General features: G+C 40.2%; 1 protein-coding gene across 1 annotated transcript; it reads right to left on the bottom strand.

Moving 5' to 3' along the window:
• Nucleotides 1–920: 920 nt before the first annotated feature.
• On the bottom strand, nucleotides 921–13,895 carry FGF4 (fibroblast growth factor 4; the record flags this gene model as incomplete). Its single annotated transcript, XM_083358293.1, has 3 exons — nucleotides 921–1,097; nucleotides 9,831–9,934; nucleotides 13,586–13,895. The coding sequence occupies 3 exons, from the start codon at nucleotides 13,893–13,895 to the stop codon at nucleotides 921–923; spliced, it is 591 nt and encodes a 196-aa protein (XP_083214419.1).
• Nucleotides 13,896–14,649: the final 754 nt, after the last annotated feature.

The following is a 14,649-nucleotide window of genomic DNA, read 5'->3' as shown; positions in this document are numbered from 1 at the left end:
GAGTAAAAATGTCCAAATGTTACCTTATACTAACGTGATAATCCTCAGTCTCACAATGCTGAAAATTTAAGTCTAGAAGTTTAAAAGGATCTATCTAAGCACAATTCACTATGAACTCCTGCCGTGCAACTTCCAGAATCCACTTTGCAGGTGGATTCTGCTCTACAGGCCCCAGAGGGATTGACTGCAGGGAGGTTCAGAGTTCAACTGTAGCACAGCTAAAAAGAGTATTACAGGGCGTGCATCAATGCTGCAGTTTCTGTAGCAGAAGTAAATTGACACCATTTCTATGAACTAAGGACACTACATAAAAGGAGATCGGAGAAGCTGTACGTTCCTATAAGCTGGCATCAGAACCGAGGAAGATTTGGCTAGCCTCTTTTGGATGGACTAAAACTTTTGGATGGACTAAAACTTTTGCTGTCAGTCATAACTGGCTAAAAACAATGTGTTTCTTTAAAAAAACAAAAAAAATTAATGTCCACTAACAAACATTGTACAATGCACAGAACAGTGCAACACATATAGGAATCAGATTTCACATTTAAAAAGTCATAATAGCAGCACACCTGTGATAACTTACCCCAAAACAAAGATAAGATTAAATAAACCACAATGCAAGAGTCTTCTACTGTTACACTGTGTAATGAATAGCTTAGGTTGGAGGTTTGGTTTTGCAGAAGGCTGTTCTATCTTTCTTTCATTTCTTTTCTTTTAGGAATTTTTAAAAAATCATCAGAACTATAAATAACTTTCTGGCAATATATACAGACATCAATAATTTAAATATGTTACATCTACTCTTGCATAAAACTCTCAAAGAAAAGTGCACCATAGATTTTCACTCCCTCGGTCTTCCATTCTCCCAGTTGGGCCTTGCCTTTTCCATCTGCCCTGAGGTAGCTCTGAAGGGATAATTCTCAAATCCTGGGAAGAAAATGTGTCACTGTCATGGTGGGAGACACTTTGTTGCCTTTCTTGGTTCTTCCATTTTTGCTCAGGGCCATATACATCCCAGGATAGATCTGGGATTCATAGGCGTTGTAGTTGTTTGGCAGCAGAATCTCTTTGAATTTACACTCATCACCAAAATGGCTCTGAAATGAGAGTGGGGGAGGAAGGGAAGAGGATAGTGAGAGTAAGGGAGAAGTTAGATATAGAAAATGTCTTTGTATACATGTACAAGAAAAATACACCTGAGCACTTGCCTTTTTTTTGTTCTCTTTTCAACCTTATCATACAACTCTAGCTTCATAAAGTCTTTCAGATGGTTTTATTCCATCCTAGTTCCTTCCAGTTTATAGTCTATAGCAGGGATGTCAAACTGCTGGCCCACGGACCGGATGCGTCATGGCGAAACCACACCCACCCCATTGCTGGAAATGGAAAAAAAGTTGCGAAACATCGTGACACATCACGTGATGTTGAGAGTTTGACACCCCTGGGCTATAGCAATAGCAATAGCACTTAGACTTATGTACCGCTTCACAGTGCTTTACAGCCCTCTCTCTAAGCGGTTTACAGAGACAGCATATTACCCCCAACAATCTGGCTCCTCATTTTACCTACCTCGAAAGGATGGAAGGCTGAGTCAACCTTGAGCCGGTGAGACTCGAACTGCTAAACTGCTGGCAGCCGGGAGTCAGCAGAAGTAGCCTGCAGTACTGCATTCTAACTACTGAACCTCCTCGGCTCATAACTTTCATCTTTCCAGAAAATGTAATCCAACACTTATGGAAGACATTGAATTGGAGAAGGCTGAGGTAGACAAAAACTATGATCAACATTTACTAGTCCATCCGAGGACCTCATTAAATGGGAAAATTGAATTTCCAAACCTCCATTTTCCTTAGCTTCTGGTAACATTTTCAATTTAATTCTAGCTTTCTTTCCTTGCCAAATAAATTTTAAAATTAGAGAATGTAAGTCTTCAAAGATTTTTTTTTTGATGATGGAATATTTGATGGAATATTTGCCAAAGAGACCATAGTGAAATTTTGGTATCATCAATAGGTTAAGGATGGATCTTGTCTAATCAAGAAAAGCAATACTGGCCTAGATTGATCAATCATCAAGTTTGGTAATTTGATGTAGGGAAGTGTCTTACATAAATGATGAAAGAGTTAAAATCAGACTGTATATATATATATATATATATATATATATATATATATATATATATATATATATATATATATATATATATATATAATATTATATATACATATATAATAATATATATATATTAAGAATTTGTCAAGGCTTTTAATTATATATATAATTTCTCTCTAATTTCTCTAATTTCTCTCTCTCTCTCTCTCTCTCTCACACACACACACACACAGATATATACCCCACACCTTGGTTCCATTCCTTTGTTTCTCTAAAATCCTCAGTTTTCACAAATTTCACAAGTATCTCCTCTTCCTAGATACATCCCAGTATTTATCCTGCAAGATTTTATCTTTTTCCCAGAAATATACTTTTCTAGTTACGCAGATCACTCTCCAACAGAAACAAATGTCTGTTTTACTCAAATTATAATTAGCCGAATGTTAGTTTTGTCTCTGTTCATTGCTACATAGATTTCATTTTTTAAAAAAATGTATACACTGCCCAAACATGTATACAAAAATTCATACTGAAGTTGGTATAAATGTAAACTTTCCTTTTTAAATGCAGCCTTCTTACATTTCTTTTCAATCAAGACCTGCATTTTAGTATTTGAGAGAAAAAAAATTGAGTTCAGAGAAACAGTTACTGTATATTTCAAATCACACAAGACCAGCCAGTACAGCTTATGTCAATTCTCATCAAAATTCACAATGATAATTGCTCAAACATACAGGTAGTCCTTGACTTACAACAGTTTGTAACCGTTCAAAGTTACTGTACAGCGACACTGAAAAGTGACTTATGACCATTTTTCACACAGCTGTTGCAGCAGCCCAATGATCTTGTAATCAAAATTCAAACACTTGGCAACTGACTCATCTTTATGACGGTTGCAATGGCTCAGGGTCATGTGATCACCTTTTGCAAAGTTCTGACAAGCAAAGTCAATGGAGAAGCCAAATTCACTTAACAACCATGTTGCTAACAATTGCAGTGATTCACTTAACAACTGTGGCAAGATTGTAAAATGAGGCAAAATTCATTTAACAACTGTCCCATTTAGCAACAGAGATTTTGGGCTCAAGTGTGGTCATAAGTCAAGGACTACATGTACTTATCTTCCTGCCCGTTCCTTGATCTGGAATAATAAGAAGAGAAGTCCAAAACTGTTCACTTAAGCCAGATTCAGCACTTTGTCTTCCTCTACATTGGTTAAACTCTTGGGACTAAGAGCAGCATTATTTTTCCAAACAAAATTTATCAGCCTAATTTTATGCTTCTCTAGAGTGATGACATTCCACAAATGACAAGGCCCCTACACTAAGAAGACTCCTAAAATCTTGAAGCAGCCCAGTAACACACTGCAATACCCCCCAACCAGTGCTTTTTTTGTAAAAGAAAAAGGTGCCGGAACTCACACGTCATACAGCCTGCCTTGCCTACCCTACAAGGTTCCATCCAAAAAAGGTGCCGGAACTCCGTTCTCAGCGTTCTATGACAAAAAAAGCCCTGCCCCCAACCAATTATTATTCCCTCTTTTATTTCTGATTGTGGATAAACCATCCACATCATCTTCTGAATAACATTTCAAAATAATTTTATGAATGCATTTCCCAGCTTTCAGGGGCTAAATATGGCTGAATCCCAAAACATGTACACCGTTCTTACCTGCTTCCCACTCAAATTAATGCTCAAGGCAACCTAATCTGTACATGCCCTATAGCTTCTCTCTCTTTTTCCCATCCATCTCCCCTTCTGTCAATTTGGATTTGCTTCAAAAATTCTAGGTAATTCCACTGTTTTTAGTGGCTCCCCAACTTTTAAAGCTGGCACGTGCCTAAAGCTCACAGTAATACAATACAGATATAATGCAGAATGAAAATTAAAACTCAAAGACAAATAAACTGAAAGCATGTTTTATTAATTGATCTTACATATATTCAATTAAAAATTTAAAACATAGAATGTCTATGGAATCTACTCTACAAAGATCAGGGTAGGTAGACCCATCCTTGCCTCAACTATTTACACATATTCCATAGGTTAGGGGATTTCCCCTCCCCTCTTTTAATATGAAACTCAGAGAATCGGCTGTTTTAAGAACGTAGATGCATATACTTTTCTATACAGGGGAAGGTCTCCTCTTACACAGAGAGCAGTAAAGCCCTCAGATATTTTCAAGCATGGAAAATCTTCAGGCAGCTGCCTTAAAAATGAAGGGGGAGGGACACATCTTTATGTTATATTAAGGATGATTTGAAGAAGACAAGAGAACTATCTCCCGAGTGCTATATTTTCTCCAAGAAAATTATGGGGAGCTACAGTATATGCTGGAGCAACAAGTTCTTTTTTCTCTCTTTTAAAAATATAGTTTTATTAAAAAAAATTAAAACAGGGCTAAAAATTAATAGAAACTACAATTAAGTAAGAAGGAAAAAGAAATGAGAGAAAATAGAAAAGTAGTAGAAAAATGGAAAAGAAACCAGAAAGATATAAAGACGTGATTTACAATCTTTTTGAGTTGTAACTACAGCTGTAGGTTTACCTTTCTTTAAAGTTACAGCAAGATGATTTACTTTCTATAATCTAGTCTAGCTAATTATTAAAACCATAGATCATAAGTTCATTTTTTTTTGTTTTATGCTAAAGTCCATAAGGAGTTTCCAGTCACCAATAAATATAGATATTGCCTTCAAACAGGTCAATTTGGCCATCCTAGCAAATTCTTTCAGCTTCACCTATTCCTCCATGGTGGCATTACCAAATATTCCCATCAGGTTCTTTTTTCTGAATTATTCTCAACGGGCCTCATCTCACTTTCTCTATCTGCCTTCTCTTTCTCCCGTTTTTATCCTTACTCCAACTCCCTTCTTTTCTCTTCTCGCCCAATAGCCTTGCCTCCTCTGCAGAACATTTACATTTTAAAAAAAATATGAAAGAACATTTCTTTGTAAGAAATATCAGTGAGTTGTGCTTTTCTCTTTCAGGAGGGAAGAATACAATCTTAGTAAAGGTAAAGGTAAAGATTCCCCCGCACATGCGTGCTAGTCATTTCCAACTCTAGGGGCCGGTGCTCGTCTCCGTTTCAAAGCCGAAGAGCCAGCGCTTGTCCGAGGATGTCTCCGTGGTCATGTGGCTGGCATGACTAGACGCCAAAGGCACATGGAGCGCTGTTACCTTCCCACCGTAGTGGTCCCTATTTTTCTACTTGCATTTTTACGTGCTTTCGAACTGCTAGATCGGCAGAAGCTGGGACAAGTAACAGGCGCTCACTCTGTTACATGGCACTCGGGATTCGACCCACCAAACTGCCAATCTTCTGATCGACAAGTTCAGTGTCCTAACCCACTGAGCCACTGCGTCTCAAATAAAAATGGATGAAATGGACAAAAACAAGGGATTTATAAAGTGATTGCTTGTTTCCAGAAGAAGAGCAATTGTTATGTCACCAGTACTTTTCATGTATGTCAGTGCTGCCTTATACGCATGAATAAAAAAACAACCACTTTTTTATACAGTATAGAAATTTGCTTATTCTGGTCAGCATCTCTAGCAATATACAGTAAGTATCCAAGATTCTTCCACTGCTGTATTCCACAAGGTAAGCTTTTGGATTTGGATGCATCATCATTGAATCCCATGGTTGATGGGGACCTTGGAAGTTTTCTGGGTGCAGCCCCCTGCCCAGGGCAGCTATCCTCATATTATCTCAGACAAATGGCATTGCACCTTTACCTTGAAAACCTGTAATGGTACATCACCTATGACTCCAGAAGGCAGGTTGCTTAATAGTTCTTGCCACCAGGAAATTCCTCCACATTCCAGGTTTGACTATTTTTCTGTAAAGCTTCTACCCTGGGGTTCTCTGGAGTATCTCCCTTATACATTGACTCTCAAGTATAAAAAGGTTGCTTTCATTTCTCCCCGTATTTTTTTTCTTCTTTAGTTAAATGTATCCATTTCCTGTAACTGTTTTTTCCACAGGTTTCATCCTCCAAGCCCCCTTGCTGCTCCTCTCTGCATTTTCTTCATTTCATCAATAGCTTTCTTGTATTGCAGTGACTGAATCTGAACACAGTATTTCAAGTGTGGGCTGTCCAGCGCAGCAGAGAACACAAATATCCTTTCCTGTGTTCTCAGTACTATACTTCTGCTGCATTTCATTGGCTCTTTTGGCAGCTGCAACGTGCTGCTGGCTCATGTTTAACCTGTGCTCTACCAGGATGATCAGTTTCATCTTACCAAGCCAGGTACCACCAGATTTGTACCTGCGAATCTGGTTTTTCTGAGTACAGAAATTATATTTCTCATAACTGAACTGCATACTGCTGAACATTCTTTCCCCATTCACAGAATAAAGCATACCCATACAAAGAAAACAGCAATGCTGTTTAAGGGTCAAACGTGGCAAATCAGTCTTAAGCACTCACCTACTGATTAATATAAATTATGATTAATATAGTAAAAGGTAAATGTTCCCTCCCACGCACATGCGAGCTAGTCATTTCCAACTCTAGGGGCCGGTGCTCATCTCCGTTTCAAAGCCGAAGAGCCAGCGCTTGTCCGAGGACATCTCCGTGGTCATGTGGCCGGCATGACTAGACGCCAAAGGCGCACGGAACGCTGTTACCTTCCCACCGTAGTGGTCCCTATTTTTCTACTTGCATTTTTACGTGCTTTCGAACTGCTAGGTTGGCAGAAGCTGGGACGAGTAACAGGCGCTCACTCTGTTACGCGGCACTCGGGATTCGACCCGCCAAACTGCCAATCTTCTGATCGACAAGCTTAGCGTCCTAACCCACTGAGCCACCATGTCCCCATGATTAATATAAGTTATGATTATTCTTATATTATTCTGAAAATTATCCAATGGCTAATTAACTAATTAACTTTATCTACTTTTTGACATAAGCTGTCCAATGGCAGTTAGCAGAGCTACAAGAAAGAATAGTATTATGGGTCTACTATGCTGCTTTCTTTTGCTCCCTATGTAAAGGAAACCTAACTCATCAAGTACCAGGTATTTGCCATTGTTTAATTACTGTGTTGTAATCCAAAATACCACAACCAAAGGACTTGACATAGAAGATTCCTTTGGCTTGAGGGAGATAGTGTAAGAAAATAAGGCAAGCCATTATCGTCTACCACCATTTGAAACTTCTGTCTGTATTTCAGATTGTTAGTTTGTTTGTTTGGAATGCAGTCCAATGACTATTTATACCGAGCCTTAAATAAAAGTTTGCCATCTTAGAATAAAGTGCCTTTGGGTAATATCTTCAGGCTGTAATACACAAAACAACTTTCTCTAAATGAAACTGAAGGATTAGACTAGATAGATACAGTAGTGGCCAAAATTGTGGAAACCTTTTGCAGAAAGTGTATTTTTGAGGTTTGATGGCTAATAACACCACTTTTCTTTTGAGTAGTACCATAAAATTATATATCAATGGAAAGATAATTTAATCAACAATGTAATGCAACATAGTTTGTTCAATTATCTGCGCTGTATTCTATGAAATGTTATAGCCAAATAACCAGAAAAAGGAGGCACAGCTTGCTTAGGTTGATATCAGATAGCTTTCCTTCATCTGATTGTAGCCAATGAGCATGAGTTTTTAGAGAGCCAATCAGGTGTCATCTTGTTTTGGCAATGAGCCAATCAGATCACAGTAGGATTCAGTTATTGATGTCATGTTTTGAAGCTGAGAGGAGGACATTTGTCAGTGTATTATGTGATCGCTATCAAGTTGGTTGGGTTATTTTTTCCCCCTTTCATTTAGTGAGCTTGTAAAACGTAATAAAATTAAAGTAATGGTGCAAAGAATTGATTGGTTGCCCAGAAAGCAATGTAAAATAGTATTATTAAGTGAACAAGGCTACAGTTATAAAGAAATTAGAAGAAAAATTGGTGGAAACATAACCAAAGGTGGCATTTCTACTGTACACTTTTCCCAAAAGGTATTTTTTATAATTTTGGCCACTACTGTAGATAGTAGACAGTTTGCCCACCTCATTTTATTTCATTAAGCAAATAAAACAAAAATGTATTTAAAAACAATGTCTTGCATTGTTTTTCTGTTATTGGCCCCAAACTGAAGGGAACAAAACACACCTTAATTCTAGATAGATAGACAGATAGACAGATAGACAGATAGACAGATAGATAGATAGATAGATAGATAGATAGATAGATAGATAGATAGATGATAGACAGACAGACAGTTGATAGACAGATGATAGATAGACAGACAGACAGTTGATAGATAGATAGACAGATGATAGATAGATAGATAGATAGATAGATAGATAGATAGATAGATAGATAGATAGATCTACATGAATGACACAGAACAAAGGATGTATCTTTTGATTAGCTATTTAAAAATGATAAGTATATAGAAAATGCAGAAAGAAAATGATAATTGGTGGCAAATTGATATGAATAATGGAAAAACTATTATGTCCAAAGTCTTAATTTATCTGACTGTATAATGCCTTTTACACCTTTAAGATTTAGTCTCGCTTTCTTTTAGACAAGACAGTAAGAAAACACTCTTTCTTTGGCAAAAATCTCTGCCTGCATCAGTTCATATAAACAGAGTGACTACAATAGAAAGACAGCTGGAAATGACCAAAGGAGGAAAAAAAGACTGGTGTTATTTTTAGGAACTAAATAGGCTACAAGAATTGAAATGGCTCTCCAACCATTTTTGCTCTAGATTTATAGATTCAAACAAATTCAGTATAGAATAAAGGAATCTAAAGTATACTGTTACCCTCATAGTTAAACTGTCCTTTTCTTCCACTAGGCAGTGCATGAATATATCCATATGTAATTAGTTTTTGAGTTTTGTTATAAATTACTGCTTAGCTTTTATCACATAGTGACACAGTTGGCTAAATTCCAGAAATTATGTCTTATAAAGCTTTGTAGCAGAACAAAAAAAAAACACCACACCCCATCATCCTATTTTTTATTAGTGTTTGCCATTTCATTTCTAGTCCCTCAAAACTTTGCCCTTTAAATTGAACAAGGGGAAAACGTATTCTGTTATAAAACACACAAAAAGTAATCATAATAACTATTCCATTTGTTTTAGGACTACAGCTCCCAAACTTCTGAACCCAGCACAGCCATTAGAAAAGTAGTAAGAATGAATGAATGAATCTTTATTGTCAAAGTACAACCATGAATACACTGAGATTGGCTGAGCCTCCCTTCGTGCCCCCTCACCACCACAACTCACAAATCCAAATACCTTGGAAGATTGCAGAAAATTACAAGAATTGAATGTCTCAGAGCAATATTCTATCTTACAGTTTACAAACCTATGTGTACACACATATGTGCAGTCCTTTGACATCCCAAATTAGGTGACTGCAATACTTGGAAATATATGTGTATATTAAACAGCATTTTCTTGATTATCAGATAATGTGATTTTCTCCTACAAATACAGAAATGTTTTAATCATAAAGTACCCTTTATTTCCTACAGCTATTTGTAATGTCCACATCTGGGACAATCAAAGAATTATCCTCTTAGTGGTTTAGCAAACAATTCAATCTATCTACTAAAAGCCTGCAATATTAAAACACAGTTGTCTTTCTTGTAGTGCCAATTGTGTTCATCAAATAAAAATACCATTGATACACATTATTTTTAAAAGGTGACTAAAAGTCTTTAGCTGAACACCTTCATAACTGCTACTTACAGATCCATAGAGTTTGCCTTTGCTGTTCATTGCTACAAAAAGTCCACTTTTAACACCAAAAAGGCTAACCACTCCTCGTTCCACTGGAGAGATTTCCAGCAAACCTTTAAGAGAAGAAGAATGCATTAGAAAATATCAGGATATGAATATAGAATTACATGCAATCATAAACCATTTGAATAAAGAATATCCTACTAATTCTATTACTTTTTAAGATATGTCAATAGAACCATACCAGTAGGATTACTCTTGTGGCATGCAACAGCTATTTAAAAAAATTAGGAATATTTATGTACATCTTGTATTATGGCTGTGTAGACACCTATATTAGAAAGCAAACATCAAGCTATTAAGATTCTGAAAAGTTCCACTGAGCTTCAGGTTACTCTAGAACAGAAATGGGCAATCTCCATCTTACAGGTTGGACCATCCAGCCCCAACAGTAGGTCCAGTCCAAAACCATTGCCAGTCTCACCAATTGTTCTTTTTCACCAATCTTTTCAAAACTTCCCTGCAGATGATTGATTCACTCAAGCTTAGAATAAATGGTTGAAGCATTGAAAGCTTTGTTTCCCATCAGCTTACTCATAATGCTTAAGAGTTGTTGTGGCTGCTACCCAAGTTGCCATATTGCCATCTCGCTATCTGTGGGAGGTCTTTTTTAATCCCCCGCATATTATAAAATATTTACATGGAATATTGTTGGCACAATTTTCTCCTAGAACACTGTGTAAATTTGGGTATTGAATGATGTACAACTAACTTGCCGAAACTTGAGACTAAATGTCACTTGTGATGGAATAAGCAAGAACCTTCCATGATATTGGTTCAGTTCTGGTGGAATTAACAGAATGGAGGTAATGACCACTTCTGAGTAACCAAACCATCTATTTTCTTTGTACTGTAATTGTCAACTATCTCCTACCCTCTTGTTTTGTGTGGCCCTTCTCACTGACTTGATTCTCAAATTGTACCAACAGGGACAAGCTCATTTTGGTAGGGAGTGGCAATGGGTGGGATAAAGATGTGCAGAACTGACTACTCATTTAGCTGGGATCCACATGTTACTATTTCCATGATATTGCAATTTTGAGGGGAAGAATTTCCAGTTATTCTTTGATTACTAACTATGTTCCACATATTTTATGTTTATATACTATATGTGCTTTGCCACTTCACAACAATGAGAAACTGAGATTTTTGATATGTGTGCAAAGAAGCAATCTGAAGGCTCTAAAAACACATTATGCGTTCTTGTCAGAATTATCTAATCAGGTTTTATTAAGTGAACCACAACTGGCTGGTTCAAGCATGTTGACTGTAAATCATGATTTGCAAACCACCACTAAGTGGGTTCACACATTGAGACAAAACATACCCCGCCTTAACACAATGGATGAATTTAGCCTACTCATACTTCCATAGAGAATTATGCAAATGTTATCACTGATTTCTTTTCCCCCTCCCAAAAATAGGAGTATATTGTATCGACATAAGCAAACTACTCTCCACAGACAACTTTCCATATGATAACACATCTCTATAAAATGGCTGTCATACAGACCAGTAGCTGGCCCTGCTCAGGATATGCCCAACATATTGCTCTACAGTCTCTTGCCTCAATAAAGTTGCAGAGCACACAATCCTGTGGTTGATTGTTGCCATGAGAGCCCTCCCTTTGCCAACTAATTTTTAATAGGCTTTAATTATTCCTGCCCCCTTAATTTTTTTTATAATTATATAACACATAACATTTTAATTTTTGAATAAATGAATGGATGAATGAATGAATGTCATCTAGTTTAACTCCTTAGCATGTTCATTAATGGCTCTTCCAGCCCAACTCAGCCAATGTACTGCCTGCTATAATTCCTTTTAGAAAGTGCTTAAAACAGCCTTCTCAACCTAGCAATTCCCAGATAGGTGGAACTACAAATGAATCTGCTGGCAGTGCTAGTAACAAGGGATGCTGGAGTCTGACATAGCTGGCTTGCAAATGCTTCAGGTCCTCCTTCTGCTGTGATTGAAGAGCTAGCAGAGATCCCCCACCTTGCCCAAATTAAAAATAAGTAACTTGCATGTTTTAGGACACATGAAACGTTTGTCATGGTGCAGTCTTTAACCCCTCCTCCCAGTCCTATTGTTTCAGTTGGGTGTTAGTTAGAATTAGAGCTATGGGGCCACGGGGTTAAGTCACGAACAGATGCTTTTAAACTATCCTAGCTGCTTGGGATCTTGACTCCCAAATTAACTACTCATCAGCCTGTGGCAAAAGCAGGGTGGGGTTTAAGAATAGCTGCTTCCCATAACCAAAGCTAGGCTGTTAAGGAAAAATGTCTAATTTTCTTTAGAAAGTAAAAAAAAATAAAGTCCTGCTTTAAATTGATTAACCTCGAGGAAAAGGTCAGGTTGGTGGAACTTCTGGGTCAGGGCTAAGTGACTCTGCTTCTGTTCTTGGGCTGAACTGCACAAGGAGCAGCCAGTGAAGTCCAATCACCCAACAGAAAATCGGGAAATCTCACTTTCGAAGAGGATACCACACTCCTTGGCACAGCAAGCGTACTCGGCTACCGTTTCAGCTGAGCCATAGCTCTCTCTGCTGTAATAAATGGCTACTCTATTCCAAGAATCCACCTTTCCCAGTTTTCCTCGGCCATCTCGAGGACCACCACCACCACCACCCCAAAAAAACCCAGGTTCCCTTTGCTTTTTGATCGCAGCTCTTATTTATTCCCGAGAGACCGCGAGATAATCCCTTCACTCCTTCGCACACATTGCGTTTCTCTTCAGACCCAACCCCATCCCTTCTGCGGAGGGGAAAAAAAAAAGAGCGGGAAAACGCCATGCAGGATCCCTCGCCTGACGCCCGCCGACTTACCTGGCGCAGCTCACCGCAAAAGCCAAGAACACGCGGGAGAAAAAGGCATCCGACCACCAACCAACCTATCTGGCCTTTTCGGCTTTCTCCGCGTTTGGTCTACCTGGGCTTCCCACCGCGTTTAACCCTTTCGTTCCCCTGCCGCAGCCGAGGCCGCTTTACTGCAGCTCCCCCTCGGTCCTTCTGCCTTCCGAGCTCGAGTTCGGCTCTGACCCTGGCGGCTGCTTGCCTGAAGCGGGGAAAGGGGAGAGGTTTGGCGCCTTGCCCTGAAAAAGGGGGCGCGGGGCTTTCCTCCTAGGCCAGGGGTCGGCAACCTCGGCTCTTTTATGACTCGTGGACTTCAACTCCCAGAATTCCTGAGCCAGCATAGCTGGCTCAGGAATTCTGGGAGTTGAAGTCCACGAGTCATAAAAGAGCCGAGGTTGCCGACCCCTGTCCTAGGCGAGCGCGTCTCAGCCAGGCGTTGGCGCAGCGGAGCGACGGGCTCGATCGTCGGCGCCCCGAGAGCCTTCCTCCGTCCACCGCGACCAGAAGGCAGCTTCCCGGGCCACAAGAAGCGACTCCCTCGCCCCTTTCCCCGCCTTAGGATCCAAAATGAGGACCCAGATTGTTGGGGGCAATTAAGCTGACTTTGTAATAATGCCGCTTGGGTGTGTGTGTGTGTGTGTGTGTGAAAGCCCTAATAAGCAGGCATATACATAGAATGAAGGCTACTGCTAAGCTTGTAAGCCGCCCTGAGTCTTCGGAGAAGGGCGGGATATAAACGGAATTAAAATTAATTTTAAAAAAAATATTAAATTAGCGAGCCCCTTCTGGGGTCGTCTCGGCGGAGCGGCTGCAGGTGGGCGAAGGCGAACGGGGCGCCGGCCCGACTTACTGTATCGATTTTCATCGTGGATCCCGTTGATCCGGCTGTCCGGCAGGACCTGGATGTGAAACCCGATGCCGACGTTGCAGTAGAGGCGCCGCAGCCTCTTGATGCCCAGCAGATAGTCCCCGTCCCGGCTGAGCAAATGCCTTTCCCCCGGGGGAAGCCTGGCCATGGAGCGCGAGAAGAGAGTCTCCCAGCGCCACTCCAGGCTCTCGTTGTACTGCTGGGCGAAGACCGGCATGCAGCGCCCCGCCAGCCAGGGCGACAGCAGTCCCAGGAGCAAGGCTGGCCAGCAGGCCGGGCAGGGACCAGTCATCCTGAGAGAGAGAGCGCTGGCAGCACACGTGGTTCCAGGGGAGGCAAGCGGCTAAAAATACCCTTCTCCGGCGAAACTCCTGCCCCGGACTTGGATCCCAAAGAGCGGGGGTGGGGGTGGGTGCAGGGAAGACAAACAAACAAACAACCAAGCAAACACAAACAGACGAATATGTGCATATATATATATGTATTACAATATAATATAATATTATAATATAATATTATATATATATATATATAATTTCGTGTGTGTGTGTGTGTGTGTGTGGGAGGGGGGGGAAAGGAACTCAGCACCCCGTGGAACTGGAGAACCCCTGTTTAGATCTCATGGAAGCGGAATCCGGTGCGCGAGCCGGTGGGGCGGGCTGGCAGCGAAAAGATCGAGTCCGCCCGCGGCAGCTTCTTCTGAACTTGATCTCCGCTCCCGTCAAAGGGGGACCTGCTCTGCGCGCTCGCTCTCACGGCCCTTCTCCCCCGAAACCACGACATTTATATGTCCAGCGGGCCTTGATACCTATTACATCACCACCTATTGCTTCCTACAAGCGAGCTGAACGGGACGCGAAATGGTCACCCCGAGATGGTCCATCATAACCAATTGGGTCTTAGAAGTCGGGGGTGGGGGTGGGGGTGGGAGGGAGGCGAGGAGAAAGGAGGGGGAATATATGTCAACTTTGTTTTTTTAAAAAAAAAATACACGAGTCTTCCCTTAAGGATAATCGAGAAACTTTCACCTTTCCTGCTCAGGACGT

Source organism: Vipera ursinii (assembly GCF_947247035.1).
Source record: "Vipera ursinii genome assembly, chromosome: 1".
NCBI lineage: Eukaryota > Metazoa > Chordata > Lepidosauria > Squamata > Viperidae > Vipera > Vipera ursinii.
Note: the sequence above shows the minus strand (reverse complement) of the source record. Positions and strands in the feature narration are given on the sequence as shown.